This window comes from Dermacentor silvarum, chromosome 7, assembly GCF_013339745.2.
Source record: "Dermacentor silvarum isolate Dsil-2018 chromosome 7, BIME_Dsil_1.4, whole genome shotgun sequence".
Classification (NCBI taxonomy): domain Eukaryota; kingdom Metazoa; phylum Arthropoda; class Arachnida; order Ixodida; family Ixodidae; genus Dermacentor; species Dermacentor silvarum.
In genome coordinates, this window is record NC_051160.1 from 123295227 (window position 1) to 123319294 (window position 24068).

General features: G+C 48.3%; 1 protein-coding gene across 1 annotated transcript in view; it reads left to right on the forward strand.

Annotated features, from left to right (window-relative positions):
* LOC119459142 (uncharacterized) overlaps positions 1–24068 on the forward strand; it is a 72597-nt gene that overhangs the window by 16041 nt on the left and 32488 nt on the right. The window contains exons 4-7 of the mRNA XM_037720971.2: positions 620–765; positions 867–904; positions 5094–5199; positions 16725–16862. Of these exons, the coding sequence (XP_037576899.2) occupies positions 620–765; positions 867–904; positions 5094–5199; positions 16725–16862 (428 nt within the window). The remainder of the gene's footprint in view (positions 1–619; positions 766–866; positions 905–5093; positions 5200–16724; positions 16863–24068) is intronic.

The following is a 24068-nucleotide window of genomic DNA, read 5'->3' on the forward strand; positions in this document are numbered from 1 at the left end:
CACTAACGCGTGCGTCATAAACAGATCGCGATTTTAGCCTGTAACTCCCCAGAATAAAGTTTTCTTATTGAATAAACAACTGATATAGACTAGCAACTTGAATGATTATTTGTCCATATTTTACTGTGATTATTGAGAAGGTATGCTTCTCAAAACACAACATACTTTGTTGTTATGGCATACAGTTCCTGATAGACGTGTAAGATTTACTATCATCTATGATTGCGCTATACATGTTATGCCATCTTTTCTAACTGTGCCGATCTACGTGGGTATTTGTTGACAGGTTTTTCTAACATGCATCATTAAATAGAACCGTTTTTGGTAAGTTCACAAAAAACTTCATGGCCATTTGAAAGCATACATGAAGGAGTAAGAATTTACTGCACTCATATGATAATTTTGGTAATGTAAAAGCACCAATCCGAGTTGTCTTCATCGCATGAAGAATTCAGCGGGCGGTGTTCGTTCATTGCGTGTGATCTTAAAATTGTGGTGTAGAATACCTCATAGTTCAGTGTAAAAAAGACGCAGATAGTTTGTTGGGCTAATGTCCAAGGCGTTTTCTGCGGCGGCAAATTGTCGTTTCTCAGTGATAATTTCACACTTCCTCTTAAAGCTGTCACAAGCACAAAGCAAATCACTTTTTCGGACGACTCGGAGGGTACCCACCGTACATGAAGTACATGCGAATTGGAAATCATCCCTGGCAAGTTCCTTTGCAACCCGCACACGCGACAAAGATGCTATCATAATACTGACACGGTAAGTGAAGGAGCTTTCTTTGTTTTCAGTGTGTTATATCGAATGACGCACTTTTTGAGTTAGTCATGATGGTGAAGTGAAAGTGTGTTCGTGTATTGCAGACGGACTCTCAACCATCTCAACGGAGATGATGCCAATGGTAAGTAATGCATATATCACTAGGATATTGCTTTCTACACATACGTAACTAGTTTAATTCACATTGGCGGAGCTTGGGGCACAAATAAAAAGGACATACATGTGGGTCACAAACACACACACTACACTCACACATCGTATCGGTACTTTATCTGTTTACGTCTTTCGTTTGGCGCATAAACTCACTGATGTGTAATACTCGTATGAGTAACACAACAGTAAAACCAGACGACAACAACAATGCTACATGCTTACTCAAATCTTCTCGAACACTTTGTAAAAGTTTGTGGCTGTTCATAAACGGCTGTACGGTCATTGTACGCTGAACTTCCATTAGAATACTGGCAGAGTTAAAGCCAGATTTGTGGCGCACAGCCTTTGTTATTCAAACAACTCTCCCCACCACCCGCTTAAGACCATGCTAGAGAAGACAATATCTGCTTAAAAATTACTATATAAGCTTCACTGGAACTCTATTGTTCACTGCAATGCAAAAGTAGACATCGCCGTCTATCACACAACGCCGGACCAAATTCCAAAGCCGAGTAATCAGCTTCCGAAAATAATCCCACGAAAGCAAGGACAATTAGTAAGGGGCCCTCTGGTGCACCAGCGAATGCCGGTTGCTGTCCAAAGACCGAGTCAGAGCCCAGAGTTGTCAAAACACAACAAAATATATTCTGCCAAACAAGGTAGTTACACACACACACATGTGCACACTCAGGATAGACATATCACAATACATTTCAGATGGGTATTCACAAAACACAGAAAAATGTTTCCCTCCGTTGCGGCATGTATCGGCTTTGTGCCCCGTTCGCCCACATCTAAAACATTTGATATCATTGGGGCACGTAAAATTGTTACGACAATTGCTAGAATGGTGGCCCAGTCGGTTGCAGAGATAACACCTCGGAACAGGCTTCTAAGGGTATTTATTTTCGTCGGATCCCGGTTTCTTTGCGTCCTCTGGCTCCTATTTTTTTTATCTTGGAGCGATTGGTGCCTCCCTGTGCTTCCAAAAACTGGTCTGCCAATTCCAACATATCTTGAAGCGATTTAACTTTCCTTTCTTTCAGATAGAGTGACAGGCTCGGGTGGTAACTAATGAGGAATTGCTCCTTGATCAGAAGCTCTCTAAGCGCACCGTACTCTTGTGCAGTCTCTGAAAGTTCGGTCCACCTATCAAAATAGTGGCTGGGACGCGCGGCAAATTGCATGGCAATCTCGCCATCGGTGGGCTTTCCGGTCCTAAACTTGTCTCGGAAGCCGTCTATGGCTTGCCTCGAAACTTGTCTCGGAATCCATCTATGATGAACCTAAATCTCTTTAGTAGAGCGGCTTCCACCCTTCCATAATTAGAGGCATCGGTTGGCGTCATTCTACCATACACACTAAGTGCTTCGCCACTCAAACACGTACTCAACGCAGTGGCCCTTTGGTCCTCTGGCCAATTCTGACTTTAAGCAACTGTCTCAAATCTGTGCAAATAAGCATCCAAGTCATCTTTTCTTTCATCGAATGCCACAAGCAGCTTGCTTGGGCTCAGACGGAAGCTAGTGTCTTTCATTTCAGTGCTATATCTGTGCGCTGCTACAAACGAAGTCGTTCGAGTTCTAACTCATGCTGGATTTGTCTTTCTCTCTCAGCTATTTCTACTTTTTTTGTTCTTTTCGCTCCTTAGCCTCTCTGTCTTCTTTGGCTCTTTCGGCCGCTAGCTTCTCTCTTTCTACAGCTTCTGTTTGCTTCTGGCTAACCCACTTCCGTAGTTCAGCTCCGGAAAGATCCACCTTCTCACCAAGGGCTAATTTCTCTAGATCCATGATGCCCTTCAAAAATCTAGCCGCGTGCAAAAGATATCTGCCTAGATTTCAACTATCGAACTGCTCTCTGCACACAAGTTAGTGAAACGTGGTGAAACACTCAAAATCGTTCACCATGGCAAGTAAACGACCCTATGCTCTTTCTCCCTACTAAGGACACACAATTTGCACCAAAACGTCCTGTCGTGGACGCCACAAATACTGTCACAGACCCCGTGAACGAAGTGCCAACGCCGGAACAAATTCCAAAGCCGACTTATCAGCTTCCGGAAATAATCCCGCGAAAGCAAGGGCAATTATTAAAGGACCCTCTGGTGTACCAGCGAACGCCAGTTGCTGTGCGATGACCGAGTCAGAGCCCAGAGTGTCAAAACACAACAAAATATATTCTTCAAAACAAGGTAGTTACACACATACGTGCACACTTATGCTAGCCATATCACATTATAATTCAGATGGTTATTCACAAAACACAGGGAAATAATTAACGACAAACACTAAGAGTCCAACACGTAAAGTACACAATGAATAGGAACTCTAAGTGACGATATCGGCGTAGCTCGAGGCCAATCTCCAAGAAGAAACTTCTTCCGGAAATGCAGACGCTCGATGAACTCGTCGACTAGCTTGCTGGGAATCCCCTTCTTCCGCAGACGGTCAGTCTTCACTTCACATCTCCTCACTGGCACGGTCTGATCGCCCTTCCAATTCCCGCGCGGAGTTTTTATAGCCTTCACCGGGGGTTCTGGAACCTTCGGTCAAAGTTGGCATCCCGTAGCATGACCAAAGCCTGGGAATCTTCTAGTCAATTCTCACATCTTCGACCGCCGCCGTCGGAGCGTCATCAAGGGGGGGGGGGGGGTGACTCATCTGTAGGCGCACGCTCGCGCTGTAGTAATCTCTCTCTCTATCTCTCGACTCGCTGGGGGAGAAGGTGTCTCGGCACTCTCTCTCTCTCTCGTTACCTGCGCTTCTAGATTCCGTCGGTCGCGTCGGCTGTTTTAGGCGTACTCGCGCTCTTCCTCTGTTGAACCTACCGCGGGGCCGGCGTGCATCTTTCGCTGGCTTGCGTGATACACGGTGCGCGGTTTGATTACGCGCTGTTTTGTGACACCATCTAACAAAAATATCATTTGCCTGAAGTCATACTGTTTATTTCGTGTATATAACGTTCGACATCTATATTACCATGGTTGCTTGCGGCCATCTCTGGCGCATTAGCTTTAGGGGTGGGCGAATATTCGAATATTTCAATTAACGGATCGTATAGTGTCCTATTCTATTCGTTATTCGAATCAAATGGTCGCTACTTGCAAATGCGAATATATTTCTTATACTTCTCGAACATTTCAAAATGTCAACTGCACCAAACAAACACAGAATTGGAGCAAACTTACTGTGAATGTTCAAAAGTGCTCTTGTTCAACCTGCTGATACCTACCTACGCGGCATGAGCTGGTTTCCACGACCCAGCGCCTGTCTTCCAGCCTCTCCAGGTGCGTCTCCAGCAGAACGTCTCGGCTGTGCCTCTTTACCCTCGGCTGGCACTTCTTAAGTCACCCGACTGCCTAAACTACCCTACTGCTCTGCTTGATGTTCTCAGCACATGATTTGGTTGTGATTTTGGTGACGCCACCAACAGGAATAACAGCACGGCTACGCTGCCTTTGAACTCGATGACCCTACTTGAATATACGACCACTACTCCGAAGCTCGATTCTCGCACCAGCCTCCATCTCCGGTCAACATCTTTATGACAAACCCTGGGTCCACGGCGCTGGAGACACCGCTCCCCATCAGCATTCCGGCACATCCCAGCACTGTCTCTTTGTCCAGTGCAAGGAAACCTAGCCAGTGCACATTTATAAGGGACCGCTGCATGTTCACAAACTGTAAAAATTCCTCCAGACCACCCATCAAACATGGTACTGGTCTCTCTAATGTGTGCAGCTACTCGCTTTGCTTGACCCAATGGCTCATTTTCTGTTATACCTGCATACCTATGACTTCACATGAGCAACGTGAAAATACGTGGTCTTGGATAAGCACACTTCATTGCGTACCTACCTAATTTATACTGCTACATAGGCATTGACCATACACAAAGAGCGATTACACCAGTCCTCTAAGTTACGAGGCTGTTACATATTGTGAGATAAATATTCAGGATGTCACTTGTTATGTATATTTTAACTTTTGTTGTCCTTTACTGACAGTGCCTAAATGTTTATGTTTTTTGACGAAATAGAGAACGCAATAGAATTATATGACTTTTCTTATACAACTGGGCAGAATTTGGCATTGCGAAGCCTACTTGTAATGCCAATTCTAAACACGCTCTCGTTGACCTTGGTTATCGTGTTTCAGGCTTCTCTGTGAAGGGCGGTATTTGCACGGCCGACAATATTTCGTTGGTGAAAGACGACGGTGTGTTCGGTGCGGTGAACCTACTTGTAAAGATATTTTTGCACGCGTAAGTAGCGCTCATTCTCCAGAATCCCTTCTTATTTTGTACTTGGATGCATGCTTGCTAAATCGCCTAAGTTACAACAGCAGAAATCCTCTCCTTACTAAATACGATTTTCTCAGGTATCTGAACGAAGCCTTTACGCATAAGTAAGTTGTGGTTAATTACAAGAACAAAGTGCGCCTTTACGGAAAATGCGGATGCAAAAATAGAAAAGTGTTCAGTCATTGCAAGGCGCTTACTCACAGTTGATCGCAGTAAAGTTCATCACGTTGAAAATAGGTTTATTGGATGTGGGTCGCGAATCCAGAAAGGGCCGCAGTGAAGAGCACTGGTTCAGGTCGAACACTGTCTCGCGCACTGCGTTGGCGATCCACCTTGCGCTTTGGCTATCCTCCTCTTCTTCAATACAACAGTGAAGTATTAGAGTTGATAACAGTAATGTAATGCGAACAAAACATGCTGTAGGTAGGACTCCGTACAATAATAATTTTCATTGTCAAGCAATCAAAATTTGTTTGAAATATGCCACTAATTCTCGTTGGTCTTTAGTGTCATGAGAATATTAGCGCAATTTCGCTTCTTCAGTTATATTAGCTGAACAAGTGAATATTACTCGGAGGACCAATCGCTCTGTCGACATCGTAATTAACAGATTGATAGGACGACCCGCGTAGGAAGACTGTGGGCAGCGTTGGCTCTTCTGCAGGTCGGGCCCACGACTAGTTCATATCTCGCCCTAATTGTACCAGCTGAGTGCAGCTGAAAAAGGAATGCGTACTGTGCCCACATGGCTTGTTATCTGTTTTTCGCACTCGTTGGCTACAATGCTGTCGTAAGCTGCGTGTCACTCGCCTAAAGCTGTGTAAGCGACCGCAGTCACGTTTTTGCGGCAAGTATTATATAGGGGGGGTAGCTGTGGCTGCAACAAGCGAACCCGATTGCGTGGAAGAATATTCTAGCGCTTGTGAGGCCACTTAGCCCTGCTAGATTGTGATATTGTATTGCTGCCCGACCACAAAAGATGTCGCAGCATGTCGCACTTTTTTTTGGCGTATTTGACTCCGTTGGAACCAGGAATACCGTAAGACTCGACAAAATTTGTAGCTCCTGCAGTGAAAGCATCTTCCCTCCGCCACCCACGAAACATAGTAGTCAACGAGGCCATTGTGGTTTGACACGTACCATGGTATACTTACGCATTTTGTTCCAGGGCACCAAGTTCGCGTTTCCTGGGACACGTTATGCAGCGAAAGGTTATGTGTATGACACAACACTGCAGATAATTCAGTGTTGACAACTAGTAGCAAAGCCCACGTGGGCCGCAAACTATTAGGCACGCAGTAGTAATAATTTAGACCACCTGCGACGTGCACCTAAATCTAATTACAAGACGAATGGGCTAGCCATATACAGCTTCGCTGTAATAAATTAACACATTTGTCCTGCCTTTACACCAAAGAAGCATTGAGAGCGGCTTAGGACGGCAATAAATTAACGACACTTTGGAAACAAACGAATGATTCTTCCATTTCTTGCATTTGGAATGTTGTTTCCCGGAGGGTTGGTACGTGCCTAAACAGTATAGGATTAATGGTTGCTAGCAAAAACTACATAGACAAACTCCAATCGACCTTATCAACACTGCTTCTTGCCTTACATTTCTTGCGATCGGGGTAGTCCCAACCGTAATAAAGCTGCGTCCTCGACCACTGTTGCTTTATTAGTCCAATTTATATCTATAATTTGCACCATATTTGCGTGTTTCAGTGGCGGTAGTGGCCGGGCCCTAGATGATAATGAGCCATTTGGCACCAGGTGTATAGTCTCAGTGTTGTTAAGTGTCGATTTTCATGACGCAAGCTGCTGCCCATTTTCCAAACAGACTTGGTGTCATGATGTGCGCTGAGTTGTCATCGACAGATCATCAAAGACTTGCGAATTTACGACGCTGCGCGAGTTTTGTGTGTGATAAAGACAATGGGGACGACGTGGCAAGCGGCTCTGGCGCGAGAGCCCCGAGCGTCAGAAGTAAAAAGAAACTATCTAAAGAAAAGTCCACGGGAGTATAAAACAGGAGAGGAGGAAAAGAATGAAAAGAGGTTTCTTGGCGATGTCCGGCAAGGATGCTACGAGTGAAAGGAACCACGAGGCAGCGTGGGCTCCGTCTCCAAAGACACCAGCAACCAGCAGCGCGAGCATAGCGGGCCGAGCATTGGCGATGCGGATGGACGGAGGCGCCTCTTCTTCACAATAGCCCCCGCAGAAAAAGAGCCATCCTGGCGACCTAAGAGATTGGAGGCAGAGGGTCATGGTAGGGCTTGAGACGCGCAACGTGGACGAGGTCACGTCCACGCTGGCACATTTCGTCAGATGGAGAAAGTGGCTCGATGAGAAAATTCACCGGGGACGTTCGCTCCAAGACGCGGTATGGCCCTTCATACTTTGCAACGAGTTTCGAGGAAAGCCCAGGAGTTTGGCAAGGAACAGCCAACCACACAAGAGACCCTGGGGCATACGTGGGACTTGGAAGTGAGTCGGCCGGCCTCCGTTCTGGCGCTGTTTTGCTCGTGATGTAAAGGTGCGCGCGAACTGGCGGCACTCTTCGGCTTGTCGGGAAGCTTCGTACACAGGTTGGCACTCGGAAGCGTCAGGACGCTATGGAAGGAGAGTGTCAAAGGTATACAAAGGTTCCCGTCCATATAGGAGGAAGACAGGTGAAAATCTCGCAGTAGCTTGTATCACGGTGTTGTATGCGAACGTTACAAAAGGAAGTACGCGGTCCCAGTTCCCATGATCAGATATCACGTACATCGTGAGCATATCACGCAGAGAGCGGTTAAGCTGCTATGTGGGCCGGTTTGTTTTCGGAAAGTTTGCCGTGCTCGTTCGATGAATAATGTGGCATTGAGAAAGGAGAGCTTCAACGACTTAGGAGAAGAAGGTGTGACCTCTATCACTGAGGAGTTCTCGAGGTGCGCGTTGTCGAACGATGAAGCGATGTAGGATGAAAGAGGCTATATCCTGCGCTGTAGCATTCGGTAAAGCAGCAGTTTCGGCGTAGCGTGTCAAATGGTCCACAGCAACTATGATCCACCGATTGCCACATGGTGTCATGGGAAGCGGGTCGTAGAGGTCAATGCCGACGCGATCGAAGGGTTTGGCAGGGCACGGAAGTGGCTGCAAAGCGCTAGACGCGCGTAAAGGTTGTAATTTGCGATGTTGACAGTCAGAGCAGCACTGAACATGCTTTCATACAAAAGTGTACATTCCCCGCCAGTAGTAGCGATGGCTTATACGTTCGTAAGTCTTGAACACTCCGACGTGGCCACATTGCGGATCGTCGTGAAAAGAGGCACAGATTTGGGATCTTAAGCTGCGGGGAATGACTACTAGCCATCTACGGCCTTCGGGAGCGTAGTTGCGTCTGTGAAGCAGCTGATCACGAATGGCGAAATGAACAGCTTGGCTTCGGAGGGATCGGAATAGAGGGGTGGTCGATGATCCAGAAAGATAGGCAAAAAGAGAAGTGATCCACGGGTCACGGCGTTGTTCCGTGCCAATCGAGTCAAGGTCAAGAGATCACAGGGGGTGTGCGCAAGTGGTTCCGCAGGCCGAGTGTGGAGGTAGAGGTGAATGTGACAGGGCGTCTGCGTCAGTGTGCTTGCGTCCGCAGCGGTAGACGACGCGAATATCGTACTCCTGGATTCGGAGTGCCCAGGCTGCTAAGCGGTCTCATGGATCTTTAAACGTGGCGAGCCAACAAAGCGCGTGGTGATCCGTGACTAGGTCAAATGGGCGGCCGTATAAGTATGGGCGCAACTTGCCAAGCGCCCATACTAGATAGAGCCAAGCACTCTTTTTCAGTCACGCTGTAATTGGTCTCTGTTTTGTCAGCGTACGACTCGCATAGGCGACCCTGTATTCGGAGTAGCTGGGCTTTCGAGGCGCAAAGACGCGCCAAGGCCGACACGGCTGGCGTCGGTATGTACAGCCGCGCAAATTTTTAACTAGCGTGCGCGAGCGGCGACTTTCTGGGCGCCAGCACCTTAAATTAAGAACAAACTTACAAATGACTCTGCTATCTTCACGAGCTTTGTGAGCATAGTCAGATAGCGTAGTCATTTGTAAGTATTTTCCCAATTTAAAGTGCTGGGTGGCTGTACCATTGGGCGGCTGTACCTCAGTTGCAGCTGTCAGGTCGAAATAACAAAGAATAGGTGGAGAGGTAAGAAGACGCAGTGTAGCAAACGTGACGTCGCTTGCAGGGGACCAGAGGAAGATGTCCACGACACCGCGTAGGAGCTGGGTCAAGGGAAACATGATCGAAGGGAAATTGCGTACAAACCGCCGGAAATATGAGCACTCACCCACAAAACTGCGAAGTTTTTTGACGTTAATAGGCTTCGGGAACTCAGCGACTGCACAAATTTTTGCAGGGTCCTGTAGAACTCTGTGCTTGGACACGGTGTGGCTTAAGACGGCCCGCTCCCGCGCGGCGAAGCGGCACTTTTTGAGGTTGAGTTGCCGGACAGCGTTGGTGAGACACGTCAAAACATGTCTAAGGCGAAGTAGGTGGGTTTGAAAATCAGGCGAGAGAACCATGACATTGTCGAGGTACCAAAGGCACATAGACCACTTGAGGCCACGCAGGGTATTGTCCATGAGTCGTTCAAACGTTGCAGGCGCGTCGCCAAGTCCAAAGGCCATCACGTTGAATTCGTATAGGCCGTCAGGTGTAATAAATGCCTTTTTCTGGCGATCGACTTCAGGTTCGGGAACTTGCCAGTAGCCAGAAAGCAAGTCTAGGGACGAAAACAATTTTGCGCCCTGAAGGCTGTCAAGGGCTTCGTCGATGCTTGGCAAAGGATAGACGTCCTTGAGCGCGACCTTAAGGAATTGACGGTAGTCGAAGCAAAAGCGAATATACCCGTCCTTCTTGCGATCGAGAACGACAGGAGATGCCCAGGGAGTGTGGGATGGTTGAATAATGCCACGACGTAGCTTATCCATATCGTCGACTTGGTCGTTAATGACGTGACGCTCGTCGGCAGAGACATGGTAAGGACGTTGACGCAACGGCTGGTGTAAGCCGGTATCAATGTAGTGCCGCATTTCCGACGTTCGGCCCAATTGCGGCTGAGAAACATCGAAGGAATTTCTGAAGTGGTGTAGAAGCTGACGAAGCTCGGAGTGTTCGGTAGGGGTTATTGTAGCCGCGATGGAACTGGAAAACATGTTACTCGACGACTCTTCAAGCGTTGAAAGGGCGAGGAGTTCATTGGAGTCAAGATGGAAAGATTCGTCTGGCACGGTAACAAAGAACGAAGAGTCAAGGTGTTCCACATGGCCGAGAGATTCGCCGACAAGCCACGTAAGAAACACAGAAAGGGTATTGTACACAAAAATATTGCAGATGCCGGCGGCGATGTCAAGCGCTTCAAAAGGCAGTGGAACGGCTTTGCGACTCATAAAGATGTGAGATGGTGTAAAGAACACCGTATACCATCGGTGACGACACCGCAGACGACTGGGACAAGGGCAAAAGAGCCAGGCAGAATGTCAGTGTCCTCACGCACGACCAGTTTAGGCGGCTGATTAAGAGCGTCGTGGGATGGTGCGTCACACAGCCGCGAAACTTCAACTTCAGCTCGTGCGCAGTCGATGACGGCCTGATGACGACACAAGAAGTTCCACCCAAGGATGACGTCAAGTGAGCAGGCAGGAAGAACATTAAACTCGACGATGTACAAAATGCTTTGTAGCACACGGGCAGTACAGGATGCGACAGGTGTAACGTGTTGCGCGCTTGCCGTGTGAAGCGACAGTCCGGAGCGCGGCGTGGTCACGTTGCGCAGCGAACGGCAGAGTTTGGCGGCTATAACAGAAACTGAGGCGCCGGTGTCCAGAAGCGCAAGAGTATAAATACATCCTACAGACATTCCGACCATGTTAGCAGGAAAAGAGCGAGGGCTTGGACAGTTCGAAGATGGCGAAGTTCTTGCCTCGTGAACTGCGGCGCTTAGTTTTCCTGGTCGGAGGGTGCGGGTCGGCGGCGCATTGGGGAGAGCGATCGTCGACGAGGAGATCGGGAGTGGCGCGACGGAAATTCAGGAAGGTCAGAAGAAACGTACCCCTGCGAGGGACCCGGGGCTGATTGGCGCATGGGCTGACTGCCATACTGGAATGGCCGGGCAGCGTCGTCGGAAATTTGAAGGCGACGGCGGCAATAACGAGCGACGTGTCCTGCCGTGCAGCAGGCGTAAGAAATGGAACGACTGTCAGGCGCCCGCCATGGATTGCTGACTCTCGGCCCGGCCCAAGAAGCAGTAGGAGCGGCGGGTGGTGCAGACTGCTGCAAGATCGAAAAAGGTGGCTGGGGAGGCCTACGCACTACCTGCGCATAGGTATGATGCACGACAACATGCTACACTGCCTGCGCATACGTAAGAGGCGCAGCTACAGGCTGCGCTGCCTGCGCATACGTAAGAGGTGTGCCTACAGGCTGCACTGTCTGCGCATAGGGAGGAGGCGCGGCCACAGGAGGCTGGTGGGGAGCGACGGGAACAGCTTGAGCGACCTCTTCGGCAATGACAGTGCGGAGCGTTGTAGGCAGACGACAGGAAGGCTCCTGAGTGAAAGGGACCAAAGAAAGTTGACGGGCAACCTCCTCGCGCACGAAGTCTTGAATCTGCTGAAGCAGTGCAGAGAGGTCGGAAACGGCAACGAGACTCGATAACGAGTCGGCGGTCGACAGAGGCTGCCGAGTCAGGGTGCGTTGTTTCTTCGACTCTCCGTAGCTTTTACATAACGTGACCACTTCAGAAACGGTACGCGGATTATGGCCAAAAGCATCTGGAATGCACCGTCATCGATGCCTGTGAGGATGTGTAAAAGTTTATCAGCTTCGGGCATGGCGGCGTTGACATGTTTACAAAGGTCGACGGCTTCTTCAATGTATCTAGTGAAAGTTTCACCAGGCTGCTGTGCACGGGCTCGCAAGCGCTGTTCAGCGCGTAGTTTGCGGACAGCAGGTCTACCGAACACGAGTGAAAGACGTCTTGAAAGTTGACCATGACGGGATGTCGACTTCGTGGTTATGGAACCACAGTTGGGCAACGCAAGTAAGATAAAATATGACGTCGGTCAACTTCGCGGCATCGTCCCACTTGTTATGTGCGCTCACACGTTCATACGACGTAAACCAGGCCTCCACTTCTGTGTCGTCTGTACCGCTGAAGACCTTCGGATCACGTTGCCGAGGAACTCCGGTGCAGATGACGGAGTGGGGCGCAGGCGCCGGGGGGTCTGTGTTGTCGGTCATGATTGGCGGAAGCGTTCGGGTTCGAAGCTCCAGGGTGCAAGCGACGGGGGAATTTCAGCAACCTTCACCAATTGAGAAGAGGTTTATTGGCGGTGTCCGTCAAGGACGCTACAAGTTCAAGGAACGGCGAGGAAGCGTGGGCACCGTCTCCAAAGACACTAGCGACGAGTAGCGCGAGCAGAGCGGGCAGAGCGTTGGCGATACCGTTGGACGGAGGCGTGTCTTCTTCTTCACAAGAAGGACGGGAAAGACACATCAGTGGGGGTGGTTAAAACATGGCTGCGGGGGTGTGGAGGTGTACGCGCGTAGGGCCAGAAGTCCCCGAGCGTACAAGGCCTTCACTCAACCGCATTGACGTTTCCCCAATGGCCTGGTATCTTCCGAGCATGACGTAAGCAGGGACCATTCGCGGAAAGCTGCTGGGGTGCGGAGGTACGGGCTTGACGGGCTCCTGGATCCGGGCTTGCAGAGGATTCCACCCAGACGCAAATTGGTTTCCCGGCGGCCTGCAGTGTTTCTCCCGGTTCTGCGGAGACGGGGCGGCGTTGCGACGACCAGACAGCTTCAGAGCACGGCCGTCCACGAGCGTCTGCGAGTGTCGCTACTTTACCTTCGTCATACAGCCGTTTTCAAGTAGAGCATTCAACCGGTGCGCATTCTTTCGTAGTTTTATTGCGCCGAACCCACTCTATAGCATTCTTTTTCATCCTGTTGAGCGTATGTTGTTATGTGCGCTCACCCGTTCATACGACGTAAACCAGCCCTCCACATCGGTGTCATCTGTACCGCTGAAGAAGTTCGGACCACGTTGCCGAGGAAGTCCGGTGCATGACGGACTGGGGTGCAGGCGGGTCATGTTGAGGTTTGGTGAATTAATACCATGCTCCTGCTATGTAGTGTTTGATATTTGTTGATATAAAATGTGGTTTTTGCGTTTGTTAATTTGGCCGCTGGCGCTGTTTTCTTCTGGCTCCGAGGCAACACCTCGACTGGTTAAATAAGACTCGAACCAACTAATTGCAATCGGTGTCCGCGACAGGACGAAGTCGTACGTTGCCTCAGAACTTGGAAAGAAACAGCCACAATGAGTGTGACAGACTTAGTCACCGTGGCACAGCGGCTAGGTTTGCATGAGGCAGAATTGAAAAAGTAGGTTCAAGAGCGATGGTCTACAATATGCGACGAAGCTGAAATTGAGCGCGAGAAGCAATTGGCGGAACGAGTTGCTGAAAAAGTCCGTCTAGAAGAAGAGTTTCGCAAGGTACGCCTGCGCATCAAATGCAGAGATCAGACACTTCCTGATACTTACTTGAAAGGGAAGAGCTCCATTTGTAGCCATGCAGTGCAGAAATACGATGATGACCACGAAGCTCTATCTAGCATTGTGTTAAACCTTCGAAATCCGAAATTGTCTCTTGTAAAGACAACTTGTAATGACGTTGAGGCAAAGATACTGGAAAGGGAAAAACAGCGCGAAAAAACACGACAAGAAGACAAGAAGGGGGACACACAACAGCGCTGGTGTGTGTCCCCCTTCTTGTCTTCTTGTCGTGTTTTTTTTGCGCTTTTTTCCCTTTCGTGCATGTACCGACTAGCCCAAGCCTCTACGGTGTTGCAAAGATACTGCTTTTTGTAAAGAAGATGTTTGCTCACGAAGCAAGTAGCATATTGCCTCCACATGTCGACCAGTGTTGCGCTAGCCCAGCGCAGACGATGACTGGCTCGTACATGTGTCCGAGCTACCGTGCATCAGCCTCGTCGAAGAAATTAAAGTTAAGACTTCGAGAAATGATTATCTCCTCGCAGTCAAAGATAGTATGTTGGAGGATTTGTACCGTTGTCAAGCTAAGTCTCGTGATGTGAGTGCTTCTGAGGAACGGCGTTTGGTTTCCACACAGAGTACTGAGGTGTCTTTATTGCATTCCTCGAATCCGACCAAAGCAACCACTCCTAACACTATGTGCATTTGGGAGGGCTGCTTATGCCTGTCTACCAAATAAACTGATGGCTTTAACGACACAGACGCTCCCTGGTGTTCTCGTGTGCTCGCGTGTGGTTTTACCACTGACAATGATCCTTCAACCACAAATGGTTCGGGACACTAGTACGCAGACAATTACTTGTTCGATGCCATGCAGAGTCATGACTCCAGCTTTATCTAAAAACGTCCGTGTCAAACCTACAGCCGACAACGTTAAAGACATAATTTTATGCAGATGTAGAGACATCACTACGTGGAGCCAAATGATTCCTGAAGGGCCAGTGCACTCTAACAAACACAATATATGTCTATCTCGGTTGATGTGGGAAATATTCACTTAGAGGAGCTAATGCTCGACTTGTAGCCTTTGTAGGACTTTTGACTTCGGACATGGTGACTTATAGACTTGGATATATTTATTCAAGTAATGTGTGTGGTGATAGTACATCGCGCACTTCGCGGCAGTTTTTGTTTAAAAAGCTTCTCAAAAGGGAGCTTATGTGATATGTGAAGTGCGCGAGTGCCGTGATCGTAGTGGGCAAGCGCCAGAAGTGAGGAACAAGCAAGCAAGCAAGCGACAGCTAGCGTGGGAGTGGTGGGAGAAGACGGAGAAGAAGGTGTCCAGGGTTCGGGAGTAGCGGCCAGTCAAGTTCATGGCCCAAGGCCCCTCCATGCTCCCACCTATAATCGACACCACATCCTACTTCTTCCTGCCGCCTGCAGTTGGCGAACATTGGAAGGGCGTCCGACCCAGGAGGCCCAGCGTCTACAGCACCGTGCCCGAGCTCCGGCTGGCGAACGCCGCAAGGGCGGCTAGCCATTACCCGTCCTTACTATGCCGGTCTTCACAGCAGTGTCGATAATGGCCGCCTGATAATAAGGTGCCGACCGACGTGGCAGAAATGAAGCCTTGCGCCGGTGGCAGAGGTGAAGCCCTTGGACTTTGTGTCCGGCGACAAGACTTCACTGTGCCAAGGCGACCTACCCATGTTCCCAACATCACAGCGGAACTTCCTGTATTAGTGGATCCCTGGTGTTCGCCTGGGGTGAGCAGAATTTTCTTCGATGGCTTCTAGCTCCGCTCCCGCTATTCCCCTCCGAGCGCCGCCTCCATCGCCGCCTCTAGTCCACCCCACTGCTCCAGTGCAGACCACAGCAATGTAGGCCCTTTCTGACTGATCTTTTCCTTGTAGAGTATTTTATGTATGTTTGACTAGTTTGCTGAGTTTAGTTTTCCTCTTTGCGCTGTATTTTCTTTAATGAATAACTTGTTGTGTGATAACGAACGACTTCGTCATTTCATGCGGTGAGGCTGTGTATCCGGCAGGAGCTTATTCATTGAAACAACCTTACCACACTCGGACAGGTACACCATACCAAGCGAATGTGGCCGAAACTTTGTCAATGACCTCCCAGCTTGTCCTCGCAAGCTTTCCGACATCAGGGAAGTTGGAGTTTAGAGCAATGTGCATGCTGGAAGAGATCAGTTCCAACATGATATTAGATACTAGCGGCATTAGGATTAGTATGACGTGTTCATGTGGTTGTCTGTACGCAAATATCCTGCGGAAGTGGTACACTAAAAACAAACCTTAAATTAAGCGGTTTAGGCCAGGCCATAAAAGCAACTTGCGAGCTCTGGCTTTGCATTTGTTTGGCCAAAGGTGCGCATAACTTCTGCTCTCATCATTTGCAGAGTTATAACTTTGCATCCCTTTAACAATGTGACATCACATGGCGACCGTTATTCGACAGCTTCCCTTGGATAATGTCTACCCCCCTCAGCTGCTGAATTACTGAACTGAAGTGACAATGCACAAGCCCTTCATTCAGCAGGCGTTCGGTTGTCAGTGTGCTCATGATTCCTCGTCTTACTTCCACCGCGTGAACTACCACTATTCACTTTAAGCCACTCCCACACATACGGCTTTGCTGCTCTTTCCTATAATTGTATGCTCAGAGCGACTGCGGTAAGTCATAGATCTGTTTAAAATAGTGTGATATAAAAATGTAGCCGGCTTATTAAAAATGTTGAGTGATGCTACTATTATACTCAACTATACTGATGAGCTATACTATGATAGATGCTACTAGGTATAGTATAGCATATAGTATAGTATTCGTAGTATATATAGTATAGTTCATCTACATGAACTATACTATGCAGATCACACATGTTGCAATTGCAATTCCGTGTCCCTTATCCTATTATGTTCTTCTACACAGGGCAGGCGTAGATTTTGACGGTTTTGGGGCTGCCATTGGATGCCCAGCCAACCAAGGATACCTCATGGGAGGAAAAAAACTGCATCTTCCTTTACAGTTCTCACGTTGTAGCATGTCTCTTGTGCATGCAGCATTAAGGTAAGAAGCCTAAAAGCTATTTGTATATGGTATGCGTCCAAGGTATATTTTCCCACAAGATGATTGTCACGAATATTATTATCTCTATCCCCGAGACAAGCCTGTCAAATTCGCCGTCGACAATGCAGTGCTAATTTTCACACCGCCCAAATTTGTTTCTATTCCGTTTCTGCCGTTAGCCCTCCTCAATTGGTCAGAAATGTTTGTACAGCACGCTCAGCCACGCAGCGTCACGGGAACTGTGAAAGCTCCCCATCTGATATGACTTGTACCCACTGATTATATTAATAGCCCGTACAAATGAAAAAAATATAGATATCCAATTTTAATCCCTTTTTCACCATTAGCCCTCCGCTATCGCCCATACTAATTCGGGCTGTGCCACCTTCGCCATGAAATCCGTGAAAATTCACCACGTCAAAGGGACCTGTTCGCACTAAAGGTGAATCATTACATTAAACAAAACTGATTTTTTTCCGTAATACCCGGAGACTGCCCCCTTTCGATAGGAAAAGAAGATGACTGCCGCCGGTTGTACTCACTTTCTTTGCGTGTAATAAAACAAATTGGGTAGCAGTATAACATTGTCGAGCCCTTTCGGCACGTATAGCCGTCTTCCCTAGAACCCACTTTAGCGGCATTTCTTAATCCACGTTACACGCCGGCGAAATTTCCGACCAGCCACCGCCAGCTCAGCAAGCGGAAGCGGACCAATCGCAGGCACCGCCACTCCTATACTGATCCAGTTAGCTCATTTAACTGTGCTAGCTCGGCCTCACGGAAACCCTCTGCACTTCCGCGAGGTCTCCACATGTTGCCACCCAGTTAGATAATAAAAACCTGTCGGGGTGGGCAATGCTATTCGCTTTGAAAGCAAACGAAAGACCTCCTAGAATCCAGGGGATCGTTTGATTGGGCATTTCAAAGAACGCTTCGGGTCACCACCCGATGCTTGCGTCGGCGATGACGTAATTTGCATATCAGGAGATTGGAATAATATCAGAATTTTTAAGAAATGTACAAGCGCGAGGAAAACACGGACGAAAATAAGCACTCATACACACGCTCGTTTTTATTAATGAAGAAGTTTTAAAAGTTATTGTCGGGGTGCTGCAGTTAATAGGCACATGAACGACCATAATTTGATTTTGCATAAGGCTATAGTAAGTTTCTGTGATATCGCAAGTGCTATGAGATATCAAGTGCTTCATCAAGTCTTTGATGAAACGCAGAATTATTGGGATGGTGCCATAATGATGTTAATGTGGGCGAAATGATACATAAAAATATAAAATTACTCGCACTACTGTTCCTATCTAAATTGTGGAAAATATATCATTAGTAATTATTGAAATCATTGCCACGGAAATGAGAAAAGTCGTGGTAGTTTTACTAATGAAAACATCCAAACAAAATATATTTACGTCTCCGGAAACAGCAACCGCCTTGCGAATTTCTGCCCCACTGATTATGGGGCTTCGTATGCTTATGCTATGTATGCATATAGCGTATGCTTCACGGGTGTGGTTGACATTGAAACATGGGTGTTTCGACCTCAAACCTCAGTCCGCCTTTGCGCCAAACAGCCTGGGAATTCCACCACACTCTCCCCACTTTAAGTGATAATGTGCTTCAAGTTTCCGGTTACGCCGCATCTGAAATGTACATGTTATTGCCGTCGCTAGCTTCGTCGGTTTCAGCCCGAATATACGGTCGTGGTTGGTTAGACAAACGATGCAGGACAAATTTTTCAACTACAAATCTGTTTTTTTTTTCAGAATCATGTGCACGTTTTTCTTGTTGTTTTTCCAAGTTTGGATTACTTTGCATGGGTGACGTTGTTTTCTTTCATCAAAATAGCAGGCTTGCTTACGGTATTTTCTTACAGAATAAATAGTCTTGACGCTATTTGTCTCGTCATTGAAAACACCACAAAACCTAACTGATAGCCCCGTATGGGTCTTCATTGATTGTTTAATGCCAATTGAATTAGAACTGTCACCCAATAAAATTATTATCTACCCCAGAATGTTCACTGACTAATAGGGTCCATGAGCGCACCTGTGTTCTGTGTAACCAAGCAAGAAATAAGGACATAAGAGCTATGCATATAATATCGGATAAGAGGAGCTTTAGATCCTGTAAAGCACACACACTTGTAAGTGAAAAAGTGTATTATAATATTTCGCTTCTTTGGTTTACTTATAACTTAGGTTAGCTTTATAGGTAGCCTGGGCCGCTCAACTTATCATCATCATCGTCATCATCATCAGCCTATATTTAAGTCCACTGCCGGACGAAGGCCTGTCCCTGCGATCTCCAATTACCCCTCTCTTGCGCTAGCGTATTCCAACTTGCGCCTGCAAATTTCCTAACTTCATTATCCCACCTAGTTTTCTGCCGTCCTCGACTGCGCTTCCCTTCTCTTCGTATCCATTCTGCAACCCTAATGGTCCATTGGTTATCCATCCTACGCATTACATGGCCTGCCCAGCTCCATTTCATCCGCCTAATGTCAACTAGAATATCGGCTATCCCCGTTTGTTCTCTGATCCACACCGCTGTCTTCCTGTCCCTTAACGTTACTCCTAATATTTTTCGTTCCATCGCTCTTTCTGCGGTCCTTAACTTGTTCTCGAGGTTCTTTGTTAATCTCCAAGTTTCTGCCCCATATGTTAGTACCGGTAGAATGCAGTGATTGTACATTTTTTTTCAATTACAGTGGTAAGCTCCCAGTCAGGATTTGGCAATGCCTGCCGTATGCACTCCAACCCAATTTTATTCTTCAACGTAAAGGGCAACTTATGGGTCACTTTATATTCACCGGCAAAATCATAGCCATGAAGGGAACTTTGTTCTGCATAGTAACGCGATAAATCATGACGCAAGTCTTTTAAATGTGATGTTGGCTCGAAGATAACGCACATTCCCGCTAATGGAACAGCGCTAAATATTCAGCAGCTTCTCCTTTTTTCTGAAGATGGTGTAGTGGGGCTATTCGACTAATTATGCCCCAATATGTATCAGCCACGCTGAAACAAAAAAAAAAACAGCATATGCCCTTGCATCACGCTTTTACAACCGAAAGTGCTGCCATCTCGATGTGGCATCCCCCTTTACGTCTCCATTCAGCTCGCCGGAGAAGGTGGGCACACTCCAAACACAGCTTTTTTCGCGAGCAGTACCTGCTTCGAGAAAGCTCAGGCCTAAAACTTTTGTATCTTACTTTTCGGAGGGCGAGAGTAGCGTATGCTTCACGGGTGTGGTTGACATCGAAACGTGGATATGTCGACCACAAACCTCAGTGCGCCTTTGCGCCAAACAGCCTGGGAATTCCGCCACACTCTCTCCAACTGAGCATGGCTGGCAGCGCCCGTCCTAAACTTTCCTTGCCGCTAGATTTGCCCATTCTTTGCCAGTACCAGGACGTAAATATATACCGCTTTGGTGCAAGGGATATAGAAGGCCTAAATGTATGCAGATCTTTTTCGAATCCGGCTCCTGATAAACCTCTGATCCTCATTGATCGCTCGACAGGCTTTATGCATTTGCATTCATCCTCATGAGACAGAGAGCTGGAAGCTACAAGCGACGAGACAGAAGAGAGGTATGCTCACTGGAACTAATTTGTCAGTCAACATACAGGGATAAATAAATAAATACATGCATACATGCATACATACATCATCGTCATCAGCCTATATTTATGTCCACTGCAGGACGAAGGCTTTTCCCTGCCATCTCCAATTACCCCTGTCTGGCGGTAGCTGATCGAACTTTGGCCTGCAAATTTCCTAATTTCATCACCCCACCTAGTTTTCTGCCATCCTCGACTGCGCTTCCCTTCTTTTGGCACCAATTCTATAACTCTAATGGTCCACCGGTTGTCTACGCTACGCATTACACGGCCTGCCGAGCTCCATTTCTTTCACTTAAAGGGTCCCTGAAACGGTTCAGACAAATTTTGTAGACGCGTAGGGTACAGATTATAGCACTGCACGGGCCGATTTTTTCAAACTGTGCCCGGCCCGGGCCCGTTTTTATATTGGGCGGCCCGCCCGAGCCCGATCAAAACGTTTATCGCGAGACCCGGGCCCGGCCCGGGCCCGGAAATAATCTACGTTACCCGCCCGGCCCGGCCCGCCACCCCTCTACCTTAGCCCCGAGCCCGGCCCGAGCCCGACTCGAAACCGGCCCGAACCCGGCCCGAGACCGAAACTTAATGTTTTTTTAGAGTTGAGACACCCGAGAATAACTCGCTGCACGTTACATGCACACTACCAGAAAGCCCGAGCCCGGCCCGAGCCCGTGAAAAAAACTTGCAGTGGCTTAGCTCGGCTATCCCAGGATATACGTAGCGTTAGCAAAGGTTCAGCTGATTATTCTTAGCTTTCCTGGTTGTCTAGATAGTCAAGGATTAGCTTGATTGTCATGCTTACTGCTGCTCCATTGACACACACGCGGTATACGTATTATGTGGCACATGTATATTTATTTTTGCTCAACGTCACGTTGCTTCTCTATTGCCACAAAGACGGCTCGGTGATCAGTGAAGTAACACGCTGCCGTCTCTATGGCCCCAACACAGTATTTGGAGTTGTCTGTCTGTCTCTGATAGACAAGATCAATGGTGCTTCCCGATTGGGTCGTCTGTGCAGTTGGAAGACTGGCTAAGTCGAGGTTAAACTTGTCCTTCAAAGGAACACAAAGAGAGTGTGGAGCATGATTGAAGTCACCAGCCACCACACACAGTTCACTTGCCGCCCGACTAGGTATACACGTAGCCACTACGTCTATAGTATCTTTAACGGAATTGTTCGGTGGCACATACACGGCTTCGATTATCACACCACTTTCGTCAAGCTGAACGGCACAGGCTTCACCCTTAGGCACCGCTACGTTTGGAAGTTCACTGGCAGCAATCCATTCCTGACATAGATGCAGACTCCCGAGCTTCTGGTAGCGTCAACACGACTGGCATAAGCAACCATGCTAAACCACACTGGCAAACGCCAGTCAGAAGCGCAGCGGCTCCAGCGCAGTGTCAGACGGCGAGTGCACAGCGAGCGCGCGCCGGCGCCTGTGCGTCTACCACGGCTACGACGTCACTCCTCTGGAATGCGCAGACGGCGGCGGTGAGTCGCGCGCGGCGGCGGCGGAGTGCGCGAGAGGTGCCGGCTCCGGTGGCTCCAGTGCGCAAGCCGTGTGACATCACTGATCCTTGCGCATGCGCAGCACGGCTCTTGATGTGCCGCCCGAAACGGGCTTATCTAGGCCAGTGTAGCAAACGGTACAAAACTGTGCTACCCGGCCCGACCCGGCCCGACCCGGCCCACGGGCCGGGCCGGGCTGGGGCTTTCGGGTAAGCCCGACCCCGTGCAGTGCTCTAGTACAGATACAGTAAAACATTGGCGTCACAATTTCAGTGAAGCGTCTCATATTAAGAGAGCTATGGACGATTACAAGTTACCCTCCTCCCTAGCCATGCATTTTCTCAACTCGTTCGCCGAGTGATCGGGGCTAAGCTCCGCCTTCGCTGGCTCTACGTCATGTTGTGACGTGTTGTCATCTACTTCCGGTTGTTTTGGAACCAGCGCGCGAAGGCTCTCCAACCTCTCAGCTAGCCGCCTGGCCGTCGATTCCCAGCGAGAGCGATCAAGCAGCGTGTGTTGCGAGCGTTCTGTCGCAGCGCCGAGAGTGTCGGGTATTCCAGTAGCCGCAGGCGAGCTGGGTATTTTGACAGATAGCAAGGGGCGTAACCTAAAGCCCCTCCATACCGCTGTGATGAAGGAGCTTCGTAGACGTACGTGAGCGACATGATCGGAATGCATGGTCCAGCCATCTGGTGGCGCAGAGCTTAATCAGCCAAACACAGAGCTAATATTCCTGTAACCAAGTGTAAACTATTTTAAACATATAGAAAGACAACGCGTTCAAGGTTACATTCCTGCCGCACATTTTATCCAGCAGCAAAGTAGAAAAAAACTTGGTTACTGCTATATTAGCTGTGTGTTTGGTTGAGCTTTGTGCCGCCAGGTGGCTGGGCACCGTGCTAGCAGTTAGCGTTTGCGCCTCCGTTCATCACGTAAAACCTGGTAAAACGGCCAGTACACTTGCGCTTGCGTTTACCTGAATACCGGGCACGCTAAGCTCTATTGTGGCAATCCTTCGGCGTGAAGTGACGGCCACTCTGCTCCTCTGCTGCCTTGCTGCGGGGCTCGAGGTCGCAGCTTGACATGTCTCCGATCGCTACGTTTGCAGCCCACAACGCAACAAGGGCGAACCATGGTGTTCGCGAAAAGAACAAGACCAACACTGACCGCGCAGCTCTGGTCAACACGAAGCACGTTTTAGCGGAAGAAGACGACACTTGCTGTGGGCCGGAAGTGCTTTTAATGTAGTGATACATGTCCTTGTGCATTCTCTTTCTGTTACTTTCTTTTTATAGAAACAAATTAACTAACATCTAAACTATTACGAACAGCTTTTGTTCACCATAACGTTGGAAAAATTATGATAACGTGCCCTGGGAAGCCAATCGGATAGCTGGCCCAGTGACGTATTCTTGGCAAATCGCGTCATCTGGGCACAAAACTCAGCCGCTTGGCGTGCTGCGATCGGTAGCGTTGTACCTTTTTAAAACCTTATAATAAATTACACGCTTTACGTGGAGCGCTTAGATGCGTCAATTAATGATCAGAAGGACATACTCTAGCGACTCAGTACGTTTGTACAAAATTGTCAAAATCCTTTCAGGGTCCCTTTAATGTCAGCTAGAGTATCGGTGATCCCCGTTTGCTCGCTGATCCACGCCAATCCCTTCATGTCTCCTAACCTTCGACGCAACATTTTTCGTTCCATTGTTCTTTGTGCGGTCCTTAACTTGCTCTTCAACTTCCTTGTTCACCTCCAAGTTTCTGCCCAGTGTGTTAGCACCGGTAGAATCTGATATGATTGTACACTTTTCTATTCAACGACAGTGGAAAGCTCCCAATCAGGATTTGGAAATGCCTGCCGTATGCACTCCAACCCAATTTTAATCTTCCGTAACCTTCCTTTTTATGATCAGGGTCTCTTGTGAGTAATTGACCTAGATAAACGTACACCTTTAGATACTCTAGAGGCTCGCTGACTACCCTGTATTCTCGTTCCCTTGCCAGTCTATTCAACATTACCTTTCTTTTCTGCATATTAATCTTCAACCCC